Source organism: Bombus flavifrons, chromosome 14 (genome assembly GCF_040668555.2).
Source record: "Bombus flavifrons isolate JBK064 chromosome 14, iyBomFlav1_principal, whole genome shotgun sequence".
NCBI classification, from domain to species: domain Eukaryota; kingdom Metazoa; phylum Arthropoda; class Insecta; order Hymenoptera; family Apidae; genus Bombus; species Bombus flavifrons.
Window position 1 is genome coordinate 5,325,709 of NC_138455.1, and position 15,266 is coordinate 5,340,974.

At 28.4% G+C, this 15,266-nt stretch overlaps 4 protein-coding genes across 11 annotated transcripts; 2 read left to right on the plus strand and 2 right to left on the minus strand.

Moving 5' to 3' along the window:
• The first annotated feature begins 260 nt into the window (after nt 1-260).
• On the plus strand, nt 261-1,721 carry LOC138187219 (tRNA (guanine-N(7)-)-methyltransferase). Its single transcript, XM_069127774.1, has 6 exons — nt 261-609; nt 706-848; nt 917-1,101; nt 1,176-1,289; nt 1,370-1,471; nt 1,540-1,721. Exons 1-6 carry the CDS (start codon nt 524-526, stop codon nt 1,669-1,671), a joined length of 762 nt encoding a protein of 253 aa, XP_068983875.1. The 5' UTR covers nt 261-523; the 3' UTR covers nt 1,672-1,721.
• Nucleotides 1,605-8,396, minus strand: LOC138187216 (cilia- and flagella-associated protein 65). 8 transcript variants are annotated; one of them, XR_011175130.1, is made up of 19 exons: nt 7,095-7,340; nt 6,779-6,998; nt 6,387-6,652; nt 6,001-6,280; nt 5,753-5,941; nt 5,436-5,640; nt 5,113-5,358; nt 4,814-5,045; nt 4,380-4,736; nt 4,216-4,304; nt 3,873-4,146; nt 3,564-3,779; nt 3,282-3,470; nt 2,975-3,228; nt 2,653-2,905; nt 2,369-2,592; nt 2,118-2,282; nt 1,898-2,039; nt 1,605-1,807 (listed from the first exon to the last, which is right to left on the minus strand). XR_011175130.1 is itself a non-coding variant. In XM_069127765.1 (19 exons), exons 1-19 carry the CDS (start codon nt 8,350-8,352, stop codon nt 1,725-1,727), a joined length of 3,972 nt encoding a protein of 1,323 aa, XP_068983866.1. In that variant the 5' UTR covers nt 8,353-8,396; the 3' UTR covers nt 1,605-1,724. The 8 variants fall into 8 exon arrangements, 7 of the variants coding, with proteins under 7 accessions (XP_068983866.1, XP_068983868.1, XP_068983867.1 ...); XM_069127765.1 differs by lacking the exon at nt 7,095-7,340 and adding an exon at nt 8,269-8,396 and having other exon boundaries at nt 2,114-2,282; XM_069127767.1 differs by lacking the exon at nt 7,095-7,340 and adding an exon at nt 7,846-8,254 and having other exon boundaries at nt 2,114-2,282.
• Nucleotides 7,441-10,440, plus strand: LOC138187218 (uncharacterized). Its single transcript, XM_069127773.1, has 5 exons — nt 7,441-7,568; nt 8,671-8,853; nt 8,942-9,171; nt 9,233-9,479; nt 9,549-10,440. The coding sequence occupies exons 2-5, from the start codon at nt 8,751-8,753 to the stop codon at nt 9,995-9,997; spliced, it is 1,029 nt and encodes a 342-aa protein (XP_068983874.1). The 5' UTR covers nt 7,441-7,568; nt 8,671-8,750; the 3' UTR covers nt 9,998-10,440.
• LOC138187217 (acylamino-acid-releasing enzyme) lies at nt 10,124-14,008 on the minus strand. Its single transcript, XM_069127771.1, has 14 exons — nt 13,762-14,008; nt 13,456-13,673; nt 13,209-13,372; nt 12,963-13,111; nt 12,626-12,890; nt 12,394-12,542; nt 12,153-12,321; nt 11,818-12,072; nt 11,616-11,753; nt 11,300-11,520; nt 11,147-11,226; nt 11,039-11,071; nt 10,697-10,918; nt 10,124-10,627 (listed from the first exon to the last, which is right to left on the minus strand). Exons 1-14 carry the CDS (start codon nt 13,894-13,896, stop codon nt 10,525-10,527), a joined length of 2,301 nt encoding a protein of 766 aa, XP_068983872.1. The 5' UTR covers nt 13,897-14,008; the 3' UTR covers nt 10,124-10,524.
• Between the last annotated feature and the right edge of the window lie 1,258 nt (nt 14,009-15,266).

Here is a 15,266-nt window from a genome sequence, read left to right on the forward strand (position 1 = left end):
TATGTACATATAATATACAGGGTGGTTGGTAACTGGTGGTACAAGCGGAAAGGGGGTGATTCTACGCGAAAAAAGAAGTCGGAAATATAGAATAAAAATTTTTTTTTTATTCTTTTTTTCTTTTTTAAATTTTTCCATCGAGACAACGATCTACAGCGAGATCCGTTATAAAGTACCGCACGCGTACCGAGCGAAAATTCAAAGTCGATTTTTTCGAAAACAAAGCCTTAAACGAAAAATTTTTATTCTATATTTTCGACTTCTTTTTTCGCGTAGAATCACCCCCTTTCCGCTTGTACCACCTGTTACCAACCACCCTGTATATACATATATATATTTTTTTTATAATTATTTCATCTTTATATATGTATATTGTATTTTGGAAGATTTATAGATAACATCTCGACAAATGCAATTTGAAATTTCGTAGATATATCTTTTTACGGTTCATATTAGGTTATATTTTTGTCAGATTAGGTTAAGTTATTGTATTATCCACGTGGACTGCTTCTTGACAATTATCATGTCAGAACTACTACCATTGCCACAAAAAAAATATTACAGACAACGTGCACACTCGAATCCCATAGCGGATCACTGCTTAGAATAGTATGTAATTATTTTCCATAAAAAATATAAAATTACATAAAAAGATTGAAGTCTATTTATAAACATTTTTCATTCTTTTCATGAATACAATTTCAGTCCTATCAAACCGGATTTAATGAATTGGGGTTCGTTATATCCGTTTTATTTTGTAACTAATGAAGGAGAGTCCAAAGAACAGAATCTTTCACAGAAATGTGTTGAGTTTGTAGATATTGGTTGTGGCTATGGAGGACTATTAGGTACAAAATTATTTTAATTTTATATTACATTGTTTCTTAACGTATTAACAGAATATTTTCTGCAATAGTTACATTGTCATTAATGTTTCCTGAAAATTTAATTCTTGGAATGGAGATTAGAGTAAAAGTGTCTGACTATGTTATGGATCGTATAGCTGCATTAAGATCACAAAATCCAGGACAATACCAAAACATTGCATGTCTGAGGACTAATGCAATGAAGTATCTACCAAATTACTTTCACAAAGGCCAGGTATAATAAGGTATAGTCATATATTTAAACTTATAATTCTGTGCTTTTATAAATATTAATTTTTATTTTTGTAGTTGAAGAAAATGTTTTTCTTATATCCAGATCCACATTTTAAAAAGTCCAAGCATAAATGGAGGATTATAAATAAAACACTTTTGGCAGAATATGCTTATGTGTTAACTGAAGGAGTAATGTATTTTCTAAAATATTACTTAAACGTTTCTATATTCTTTTTACATAAAAAAGTAACTATGAATATCATTTAAAGGCCATTGTATATACAGTGACGGATGTTAAAGACTTACATGAATGGATAGTGAAACATTTCCGTGAACATCCATTGTTTGACGATGTTTCTAAAGAAGAATTGGTAAGTTTTTGCTACTTATTTCTCAAAAGATTAAGTCAGCTATTATCTTACAAATTTGTTTTATAAAGGATAAAGATCCAATTGTTGAAAAATTATATGAAAGCACAGAAGAAGGTCAAAAGGTAACAAGAAATAAAGGAGATAAATTTTTGGCTGTATTTAAACGCATTCCAGATCCATTTGAGAACAAAATTAGTTGATGCCAAATACTTTATGTACTTGTATATAAATGGAGATATTTTTTTTGTAATCATTATACAAAAGATACCCTAAATCCAGTCCTCAAATATTGGTAGTCCACATCGTTATTATCTTCATCATTAGATCCATCATGTCCTAAAAAAGGGTCTTTTAAGTAAATGTTACTTTAGTTTTAAAAAACATTAATAAAAAATGTATCTTTAAAAATTGAAATTGATAGATTACTATCTTCTTCTAACTCATTTTCCAAATCAGTTCTTTTTTGTTTGGGTAACATTTTAAGATAGTTACGATGCCGTATATCTTCATTGGGAATCAAATGCGCAGTTTTCAAGGAAAATTCATCGTGTATTATAGAAAATAACATCTAATAAAAAAAGAAACTATAAGTTATTTTTCGATAGAAAATCAACATGATACATAAAAATTATTTCTTTTTACTTGCTCTAGTAATGAATCAATAAACGTTAATGGCGGTGATATATATGACCTCCGTATTAATCTCTTTCGCTCCGAAATATCCATCATAAATTGGGTATAATACAAATTTCTGTTAGGAATTAGACTGTCTTCAACTATTTTTTTAAATCTTTTACTATTGACAATATCCCTAAAAATTAACTCGAATAGTTTACTAATTTCGATAATTACATTATTAATTATTTATAAAAATGAAATGCAAAGAGCAACATTTACCATAGTAAGCCTTCTAAAATAAATTTCACTATACAAAGCTCTTTCTCATCTATAACATTGCATTTTTTACTATCATCAAAATAAATTACATTTGCTGGAGAAGCTTTTAATTCATTTAATAAACTGACTTTTGTAGATTCATCTTCTACAGTACATACACTACAACGTAAACTCAATGTTTTGTAGTATACATCAGGTTTATTGAGTATTTTTATCCACGGTTTCTATGTAAAATCAACTTATAACATAATTGGTTTATTGCAAAATATTACTTGTTTACTTACTGGGACATAAGTGCCTTTTTCTGTAATGGTAAATTGTCCTGCTAATTCTTGACTTAGAATAGCATGTTTGATAATGCTTCTCTGATATATCCGCCTTTTACTAGCGTTAAAAAATATACAAGGTATATGAACATCGATTCGACAAGGATATCCTTTAGTGTAGATTTTTATTCTAAAACTCTGCACTGCCTTTGGATGCAGTATACCCTTCCGAGGAAATACATCGATGTACAGTATCTCTGGTATGTCTTGACTAGAGACATTTAACATTTTAAAGGAATATGATAGAAGATTTTAAAACATTAAAATTTTTTAAGAGTACCATATCCACTCGTAAGCGAGTGCATCGAAATCTAAATTGTTGTAAACTAAAAGCATTCTGACAATAACATTATGCATAGGTAGAAACCACACATCGATGCAATCAATACTGAAATATGCAGGAAATAATGCAGTTTTACAAGCACAATAAGATGGTATAGCTCTCGCATAACTGGCTAATCTAAAATCAAAAGTTGACTCTCCTTCCATTGTCAATTCTTCTGTTTTATCACCCATAGTTATTGGAACTATTACCTAAGAGGTATAATATTAATTTCTTAATTTTCTAATTATTAAATTTATAATACCTTATATCTACCAAACATTCTTGGTTGAAACTTCAAAAGAAGAGGTATAGCTGTTCCAGTCTTTATAACACCACATTGTGTTAAACATGAAAATACTTCATAATGATAATCTTTATTCACTTTGCAGATGTTATTAATATCTATCGAATATGGTAAATCATTATTTGTAATATTGTATATCCAATTTACCTAGAATTTCATTATACTAATGATTTTTATGTTGATACAAAGTAATATATCTTATGAACACTATTGTAATATATATTATAAATGACATTATACCCTATACATTATCCCTTTGTTTCCAAAATAAGTTCGTCCGAAATTTACGGATGCAGTGCTTAAGAAATTATCTTGTGACTGAGACTCAGCTAAACAATTAATGATTACGTTTAACATAACATAACGATCATGTCCAATATCTAATTCCCAACATATTGCCGTTTTCCCGATTAACGTATAATGTATCTTCATACCAATCACAGTTTCTTCCTTTGGCTGTAAAATATCAATTAATATTACTCTTTTATATACATTCAATTTAGTAATGCACCTTGTATAAATAGCTAGTTGACATAAAAAAAGTCGTACACGTAGTGTTTTAGATCTTATGTTTACTGTACAAAGATTTGTATGTATACAGTCAGTTTCTGTATGCTGAAGCAAATAACCAAATGTCTTTATAACAGGTTTACAAGAACAGTTTTTGATTCTTTTTAAAGCCAGCGTAATAGGAAATGATGAAGGATTAATCATAATCCATTCTATCAATATTACTCCTTTATTGCATTGGAACATTGGAAAAAGATCAATATTTATGGATTTTCTTTCTTCTGGTAATATGTTTTCCAAGATTTTGTTTAATCTGAAAAAGAACTAATAATCATGTAATACATAATATCGATTATATAACACAAATAGAAAAGAAATATACCTATTTACATGCAGTCTCTTCCATAAAAATTGTTTGCTTATATGAATTGTACAATGCTGATTATATCCAAAAGCACATATATTCTGCACCTAATGCAGATATTGCATATATAAACATTATTTTATAAATCCGAATTCTAATGGTCAAATGAATTATAATTTTACTTTTAACGTAGGCAAAATACACATGCAGTATACATTGCAAATCCATACTGGTTTTCGTCTAGCTATTAATGCATCTGATCGAAAATTAACTCTTATCAAATATCGAATTGCAAATTCATAATATACTGCTGTGTGTGGAGTGATAGAAACTGTAATTCTTTTATGTGATCCTGAGAAAATCGTTTCTGATGCTGGATGTAATTTAACATCTTCCTCAATATTTCCAAGTGGCCAATTACGGTGTGTACAAATTAATTTATAATAAATATCTACTAAACTAGAATTAATAAGATCAAAATGTAATGTCTTGGTATTGTTATATTCTAATTCTTTGAAATATAATTCGTTCGGAGTTGCCTAAAGAAATGAATAAAAGAGAAATCTCTAATTTTTACTTCATATTAAGTAATAAAGTCATGTTGCATAAATTTTACCTTTAATGACCCAATTTCGCTACTTCCACGAACACATAGAATTACACTATATTTTGACCCAATAGGTACCCCTTTTTTTACAATATTTAAAATACATTGTACCTCAAAATCATAGTCTATATTTGGTTCATCTGGAGAAAAGGAACATTCTTGATGTAAAGTATCATTTGCATCGATTTCTCCGCTTATGTACTGTATATTAAGTTCAGGTGGCAACTGGTAAAATTGATACCTATAGATAAATAACTAAATGTTAAAATATATTTCATACATTTTGTTTAGGAAAGAAATTAGCTTACTTTATTGTATGACGTGTTACATTTCGCATTGCAAGTTGCAGAAACTGCTGACAACCTAGCATAACTGGTGGAAAACTTAAAACATTATTATTGCCAAAAACAATATTTGCATTCTCTGCATATCCTTTAAAATCTATGTAATATTCATTTTTCGTATTCCCATTAAAGTATACTGTCCATCTTTCTATATAAATCTGTTCATCTTGGGGTTTAGGTGTCATTTCAACTACAATTATTTCATAATCCCTGCAATTAAATAGTTCAGCTATTAATAATATATCAAAGTTGAATTCACAAATGGATTTACAGATTGTATATCTTACTGATAAATCACACCAAGCATTGGTTTTACAAGAAAATGACTTGCTGATGGTGAAACAAATTGAAACATGAGAGGTAAATGTCCAAATCTTTTAATCAGGAAAGTGGTATAAACTGGATATGATGGCATACATGGTGGCATTATTACAGTTTGAGGTATTTCATACTGTGGAATCCATCCATTCGATATGACAGGAAAGGAGTGACCTAAGATATATTTTAATTTTTAAATATTTTATTGTCCATCTTCATGTAAATTCATCCAAAATATTTATCATGACTGGCTTTATCATAACTTTTGCACAACATAGTATTATACCTATCACTGTCACAGATGTAACAAATGGGAAAGTAGAGTGCTTTTTATGTTCCAAAAGAACAGAACAAATGATCTTTCTTCCATAAAGATTACTTTTTGTATTAGGATTAAATGTAAGTTCAAATAAAGCAGACTGGTGTGCATAAACTAGCATCTCAGAAGGTGTTATATTAAAAATTTCATCTGTATCTACAATACAACAAATGAATTAAAAAGATATTTAACACAATGAACTATATATAAATTACCTTTCTCCCAGGTAATTAATAAATTGGAATGATTATGATTTGTGAGACATATTGAATGAGGTATTGTCTGAATAAGATTTTCTACATCCACATCAGTTTGTCCAAGATTGAAATAATGCTTTGATAAGGATATTGGAGGAATATCTCCTAATGTATCAGTACCATCTCTCATATATTCTTTGAAACCACCTCTACTTTTTAAAGGATAGGTAATAGCATCAGAATCTGTCTTAAAAGATAATGCACTACACCAGCCATATAATTCTATAATAATTGGTTCCTATATTTTAAATAAATTTTTCAATAAAAAGTAATTCTCAGAAATAATTCTAAAAAATAATTCTTCATAAAAATTACATATTATCAATGGTTTCATTTAAATTTACTTGATATAAGATCAGAGCAACCAAGTAATAAGTGTATCTTCCCTCCCTTGTCGATGTAAACGTAATTGTAATATATTTACGAGAACAAGGTTTAATAATGCCGTATTTTGCGTCTATCTGGAAAGGCTTACATTTTTCATCTATATTGAACATAAAGGTCGCAGCAACTTTAGAATTATTTGTTAATCTAATTCGCCTTTTAACTTCTGGTTTCTGTATTGTGCAATTCATAAAGATCTTCGTTGTTGAACAAGTTACTTCAGGACCTGCTCAAATATATAAACGAAAGTTATAATATAGAAATGAAATATGTATATAAAAACAGACAAAGAACCGTAAGATAAGATAAAATTTCATAATACATTACAAAATGCATATTTCAAGGTAAATACCGATACTACATCCATAAGTAATAATTTTCGTACATTCCATACTAGTATCTATAATTACGAAATAATCAACATTTTTAGAAAATGCAACAAGTGGCTGATAACGTATCTCGCATATATATTTTTCATCGGAGGCTAGAGTCCAAGTATAAGAACGTAAATGAAATACATGATCTAAAGGATTCGTAATCGGATCTCTTTGGACTTGATATACTTGTTCCTTCTGTAATGAATAAATTAAGTAAAAATAGTCAGTATGTAGAAAATTTCATAAAGATATAAAGAAGAATAAAATGGAAAACTTATAATAATTATTTACAAAGCAATCCACTTCATCGATTTCAATGACCTTGAAATATATGCTGTCAAGGTGAATGTATTGAATAATTTTTATTATTGGGTTGTTCAAAAAATGTCTTGCATTTTTATTATAAATTTCTATAAAATAATGAAATGTTGGAGCAAATATGATTCTTAATTGGATACTAAAGAGGACTAAGAAGAAACATTTAAATTCGTTAATAAAACAGGTTTCTTTTTTCAGTGAGATAATGTTGAACCTCATATATCCAAGAAGTTTTAAATTTTAGTTGTATTCACTTGTATTTATCCCACGCATCGAATATTCGTGTTTCGTTATTATTTATTTGGATCTTTACAAAACTTATTCGGAAAGTAAATTCGGCACGAAATTAAATACTTTAAATTCTTGTAGAGATTATTTGAAGGAATTGTCCGACAAAGACGAAAGAATTAAGAAAAGGCTCGTAAAATCATAAGTATTAGTATAGTAGTAAGTAATTTTAATTAAATCTTAACTTTTGTTACGAATTTTTCGAATAACATAATATATGTACATATAAGTATAGGTTAAGTTTGGATTAAATTATAGATCTCAAATTTATTCTAAATCTTAAAAATATTATGTATAATATTAGAAACATTTTCGTCTGCATATGTCAGAAAATACAGTCAAACGATAGTTATACATATGCATAGATAAAGTTATTCGAGATGTTGACCTTAACAAGCCATCCAAAGATCATCGAAATTTATAAGAGATAGACTACCTTATAATTATCATTTATAATTACAGATTATAGTATTATCACAGATTATAATAACTATAACACTATAATAACAACACTAACTATAACTTTGAATATTTTATACATTTTTTTGCACATTAAATGTATTTTGTGCATTTATGCAACTTTAAATTTCGCATACATGTATAAAAATTCGCAGTCTATTAATTATTAAACTACAAATATTTATGCAAATTCAAATTTTTATTTTATTTATTATTTTATAAACTAAAAAAATGGAATAAAAGTAGGGATGTTTTATTTATTAAATGTTATAACAGGTATTTTACTTTGAATATTTTATATATTTTTGCATACTAAACGTATTCTGTGCATTTATGCAGCTTCAAATTTCACATAATTGCCTAAAAGTCTGCTTAATAATTAGATACCAAACATACTTACGTAAGATTCATTCCATATCTCTATCGTTTTTATTGCCGTTTTACCAATTTCCACGTCTCCATAATCAAGTTTAATTATTTTCATTTTATTCTAATTTTACAATAATCGTTATCTACCGTGAAGAATCCCCAAAAATTTATTCCTTTCAATTGCAAACACAAAAATGATATTTGCCCAACGATGCATATATTTTCATTTGAAATGTATCAGATCGAGATTGTCAATCTCGATTGCGATCTCAAACTCGGATCTCATGATTTCTCTCGAATGCACAGGAACACATTCGTTTTGTTTTGATATGGGAATGACGTATCCGTGAGGACAGTACATCCAAACGATTTTGTGGAAAACATTTAACGATAATTCTTGGAATTCCTTATTTCATATAGATATTCCTTTAAGGATTTAGACGTACACATCATCGACTGGTAATGGTGACGTTACCCATATTCTTTATGGCTTTTTGACAGTACCTGTAAAAAATGGCTCGTCGGAGTGTTTTAAGTCTTCTATGCTTATTATATTTCGCAAACAGTTGTATGAATTATAGTTTGTGTACGTTTTATAATAATTATTACGAAGAATGTAAGTCTTTTTGAAACAATAATATCATCCTTTTTTAACTTTTTGATATTATTGGTAAGGATATTTAACGTGTGATTTCTTCTTCTAGATGGATTGGAGTCGGAGAAGTTGTGTCATATACTTGGTAAAGTGTCAACTATAGACATTAAAATCGGTGCGGCGATTGTACGGCCGAAGTACATGCTGGACCGATGGAATGTTCGTGCTAATGTTCATTGTAAATTTAAATTTATTACGGCCAAAGGTTATGGATTATTTGGAGTCATTCAAAAAATGTCTTTCAGAAGAAACGGAACACAGTGTCTGGATTATGTACAAGTAAGTAATAATTTGTTATTGCTTTAGATGAAATCATAAATAAATTTTTTATCTGTTTTAGTTTAAAAGAAAAGATTTTCATAAGACAGAGAAGTTTTGTGGTTTAGTTGATCGCAGTAATATGAAGTATGCAGTTCATGAGTCAGAAGATCATACTGAATCACAATCATTATCAGAGATTTATGCCGAATATGATCCAAGCAATCATAAATCTAATGCAGAATTAGAAACTGAAATATTTATATCAAAAGAGAAGTTAGAAGAAGGAGAGTTTCTTGCTATTCGCATTGCTTATACAACATTCGGAAGTAAGTTAGGTTGATTTTAAAATTTTATAATTATAAATTATACTTTTCATGTAACATTTAATATCATAGATTGCAGTAATGTGGGCTACAAGAAATACAAACTAATTGGTCATGATACCTGTCTGCTAAATGAATACTTTTGCGATGGTGTTTACAATTGTATTCCAGGTATTTGTTCTGATGAGAATAATTGTACTCATGAAATTATTAGCTCTGGCACTGGTACAAATGTAACAATAGGTGCAGTGAGTACCATGATTTTATGCTTTATCATATTCATTGTGTGTTTATGGATATGTAAAAGGTCACAAAAATTATGTTGGTCTATCGATTGCGCCGATTCAAACGTGTGTTCGAGACCAGAACCATTATCACGTGATACAGAGGGATCTGTAAATCCATCAGTTCCCTCAGCACCGATGTTAGAAGTCGCAGTTCCTTCATCGGTTGCTGATAAAGATTTACCACCTAGTTATGATTCCCTGTTTCCAGAACAAAGTAATCCTGCTAGATCATAATTGTAAATGCAAGTTATTATATGTAATTAATTTGTACTGACTTGTTATCTAATGTTTTAATTAGATATTGTTGTACACAATGCAGTCTTCAGATATATGGTATGAGTGAGTGCCTTTTTGAATGAAACAGATATAATCACATACAAGTGATCGATAAGAATACCGAATTTCTTTTTAGTATTTTATACCAACTATTTTGTCAATGTTGTATACACTAGCATTTATAATACTGAATATTTTTATATTTTATATAACTTGTTCTACAAAACTATATTGAGATATAAGTACAAGATCCGTAATGTATAAAATATAAATAGCCACTATGTATGGTCAATTATTCAGCAACGAAAAGTACTATTTTAGAACAAAAACCTGTTCATAGTTTATAAGTCGCTTTTAATGTTGGAAAAATACAGTATTTAATAAATATAATATTTATACAAGATTGTCTTTCAATTATTATTAAAGTGTTCATTGGTTAATTAACACGTATTCAATTACAAAATTATTCATTATGTTATTTCCATTTATACCCCAACATGTTCGTGTAACCATAAACAAGCGTTGATAGCGTTATCAATTTCTGCAGTTCCTGATGCTAAAGGATGATTATCGTTATAAACTAGCATCCTGTAATAAAGATTTAATAAAGATTTTATGGTGACCATAATTTTTAATTGTTACTTATAAAACTCTTACTTTGTTCTAACATCATTCGCTTTAAGACGTTGAAACCACAGTTTTCCTTGAGACGGGGGTACTCGTAAATCGCTCGAACCTATACATAACAAGGTTGGAGCTTTCACATTATTAACGTGAATAATCGGGGAACACTTAAACATCTTCACAAACATCTCAATTCGATCCGATTCCGACATTGGTGCACTTTCATCAAAGGCATAATTGATTTCGGCAGCACACCTGAAATTAGATGTATCATGAAAACAATAATTGAAATAAGAATTCTATATCATATCTAATCTTTGTATTATTATGTTATTTTGTTATTTTCATTGTACATTATTCTACAACTGATCTTACATAATTCTTTCTTCTTTACTCAGCGCATTGCGACTGCAATATAATTGTAATTCATGAAAAATGACTATGAACCTACGAAAAATCTTCAATAATACATTAATATTTTACCAGTCTGGAATATCTGATATAGTGAACATAGCAGCAATGTCGATTACAGGATTTCTTGCAACAACAGCTTTATATAAGTCCTACAAGAATAAACTGTTGCATATTACTGAATTTTATTATTTTTTTAAGTTTATAAATAGTTTATGAACTTACTGGATATTGACCACTTAAATGAGTAACTAAAAATCCTCCATGTGAACCACCAATAATTCCCAATTTGTTTGGATTTAACCATGAGTATTTTCGTAAAGCTTCTTCTGTAGCAGTCACACAGTCCTTTACATCGACATCTCCAACTTTTCCTTGAAGATATTCAACATTCTTTGATCCCATTCCGGTAGAACCACGATAGTTAACTTGTACCACAGCAAAACCTTAAATAAAAATAATTTTTTAGGGAAAGTTTAAAATCTTTATGAATAATTAAGACAGATTGTTGAATATAAATTACTGCAAACCAAAAGTTTACCTGATAAAACAAGCAAGAAATAATCAAGTATAAACGAATTTGCATAGTTAGAATGAGGTCCACCATGTGGTACGATTATTAAAGGTACAGATTTGTCATTTCCACTTTTTGGTCCAAAATAAATGAAGTTGAAGTGTTCTGTAAAATCGTTAAAAAACATTTAGTCTATATCTTTCAATCCTTGAAATGACAAATTACTTACTTATTTCTTCATCGTTATTGTAATCATATTCAGAAGGCTCATACATTAAATTTTCAGTGCCAGGAATTTTTTCGGGAATAGAAATTTTATTTCTTTTAATGCGACCATTACTAATTGTTTCTGAGTCAAATCTTCCTACCGTAAGCATAGATGGCTCTAAAAGAGATGTTTCCGAAAATGCAATAATATCATTTTTTACGTCCAAAATAGCAAGGCTGCTTTTATCATTTTGGATCTCAGTTATAGCTTTCGTTTCTGTAAATAATATTTTTGTTATTAATGATTTAAACAAAGGAAAGAATTAGTAAAACGTGAGACATAGTTTGAATTTTTACTTCTATTAATGATGTAAGAACGTATATTATTCTGTTGTGCTGTACTCAAGAATATATACTGTGAATCAGTGCTCCAGCATTGGCGTGGTAAACGACCATACAAGCCATAAAACTTTTCAGCATTTTGAATAGGTATGCTCGAATTTACAATGTCTACAAGTATATCAGCCTAAAGAAAATACAATGATATAAATTTAAATAAAATAAACAGTAAACTAAGTATATTCCAATATACAAATACCTTTGAATTTTCAGAAGCAAATTCAAGATGCATAAGTCTGTGAGTATTATGATGTGGACCACCTGCTTCTCTTTCTAACCAGATAAGATATTTTTTATCAGGACTAAATCTTGGGCTATGGACAGCACATCCATCGCTTGAGAGCTTTTCTAAAAAATATATGTACAATGTATATACATAGATATATGACCTTAATTTATAAGCAAATGGAGTGACATGGGATATTTCTTACTGTACTCTCCATCTTTTAATAAAAATATCCAAGAGAGTCTATTAGTACAAGCAATAAGACCTAAATGTCTTGGCTCATGTTTCCATGCTACACCAACAACACCTTGACTATCTGCAGTCCATAGTACTTGAGCAGGTGAGAGATCATTTGGTATACCTGAGAGAGCTGAAATTGTGTCTGTTGTCGTATCAAGGACAGCAACAACTGGATGGTGTTTACCTACCAATTGTTCTCCCCAATGAGGCTTGTAAATATATTCATTACCCTATATCAAATGTTTTATTAATTAAAGTTTACTTTTACTTTATATGTATAATTAAAAAATGAAGCAATTTACCACTGTTACTTCATTCTCATCTTTTTTATTTTTATCTTCTTTATTCATACGTTTCTGCTTATAAAAGGGTTCAGATTCTGGTTGCTTTTTTTCAGCAATATATAATACTTTTGTTTTGTCTGGAGACCATTGAAAAGAAGAAAATTCAGCTAGAAACAGAAAGAACAAAAACTTTTAATTCTTGTTAGATGTTATATTAGATACATATTGTGTAGTGAATGTATATAATTTTTGATTAATAACTACAATCTGTGTATACATCTCCATGCACATCCAAAGCAGTTAAATCATAATTTTTCACAAGCCTCTGTTTATCCCAGATTTCAATAAACTGTTTTGTAGTATTTTCAATTGTAGCCTGCCTTAATATCGCTTTACATTGTTTATCCTCAGTGAAATCAGATAGAAGTCTACAATTAAAAGAAAGCTTTCTTTTAGATGTATATCTTAAAGATATAACTAATTATATTTTTATAACAAATATGTATCATACTCTGTTGTAGTATCAAAGGGGAAGCTTTGAGATTGTACTTGTAACTTTGAATCTAAAATGTGAGTTTGGCAAAACTTTTGATTTGTCTTTCTCTCTAAATTTCTTTGGGACCATGCGCTTAAAATCGATATTTCATTTTCACTTAGCTCAAAAATCTTTGCATCAGTTAAAGAAGGATTTCGTACTAATGTTTTGTACAAATTGACAATTTTTTTGGCCTACAAAATATTAAATATTTTATTAATTTTCCAAGGAAATTTTTTTGCAAACATTGATTTAATATTTTTAATTTTGAACTGAACATACCTGACTTGTTGCCATTATTACAAACTTATCCACAAATTCTGTTTTCAATCTGTTATCATATGTTATATAAAGACAGCCAAACGTTGATAAGATATCGGACATAGATAACATGTATAAACAATTAATTATGTACATAAAACATTAGCGAGTTAATGTTATAAGATAATTACTTCTAAGAAATAAACAATGTAACTGTGTTAAAATTAGAGTAAGAATAGTTTATTAGTCTTTTAATGTTTTAAATTTATTATATTATAATGTATATAAAGAATACACTGGTCTTTTAATTTTTTAAATTTATTATATTATAATGTATATAAAGAATATTAGTAATTATTGAATATTAAATATTGAATATAGAAGATATTAATGTTATTTTAATGTGATAAACGATGTAATATATATTTTGTTTTAATATATTAAAATATATATTTGTAATTAATTTTCAAAAATGGAATTTACTACGTGCTTTTTATTCAGCAATGTTTTCTGCTTTTGTACACAAATAATAGGTTTGATTCTGAAGTTGGTAGCACTATTAGTACTACAAAAAGAAAATATGGTTAGCAATGGCGCCAGTTTTAAAATTATCTGAATCAAAAGAATAATTTGTTAATATTTAAACGAAAAAGAGAAATTCGTGTTATTGCAATAAAAATTTTTAATATCGATTTCGTGTAAATTAATATTTTTATTTTACATCAATTTGCAATATGCTAACATACCGCAAGATTAATGCAATTTACACAAATCACAATATCGATAAAACACTATAATAATTATTACTGCGTAGCGATTAATCAAAGTATATAAAAAAAGTTTATTAGAACAAAAAGTTTATTTACAATTTATAATTTTACAAACTTATTTAAACTATATACTTCGTATGTACAGTTCGCAACAATTATACATGATCTCAATAATTTGTTTCTGAAACACATCTATAAAAATTGTATAAAAATAATTTGGAATCGCCCTATATTTTTGATCAATTTGAAACAAAATATTATAAAAGTATATACTATTGCATAATTATTAAGACCATTTAGATCGATAAAAAATGTCCTCTCTTTGATATTTCGACTAAGCTAAATATTCGTAGAAATATATGGATAGTTTGAAATCTCATGACCAAAATTCATAAAATTAATTAATTAATTCATAGAATATATTTCATAAAATTTTCCACAATATTACGTCGTAGATTTCGAAAGAATCAAAAGAGATTTCTCGATCAAACGCATGTTGCGAAATGTTTCTTTTTCGAAGAAAAGTGTCTCAACTTCACATAAGATCAGGTTATCATATAAATTAATGTACATACATATACATATAATATTTCGTTATACTTATACCAATATCAGTCGTGCATTCGTTAAAAATCATTTATAGCCCGCTTTATCGAGAATAGTCTAAACTGATCAAACCTAACAAACTTTCCAATAAAAGTATTTCCTTTGATCTTCCTAATTTATTTAACGATTTCAAGTGCGTGGTATTTTGAG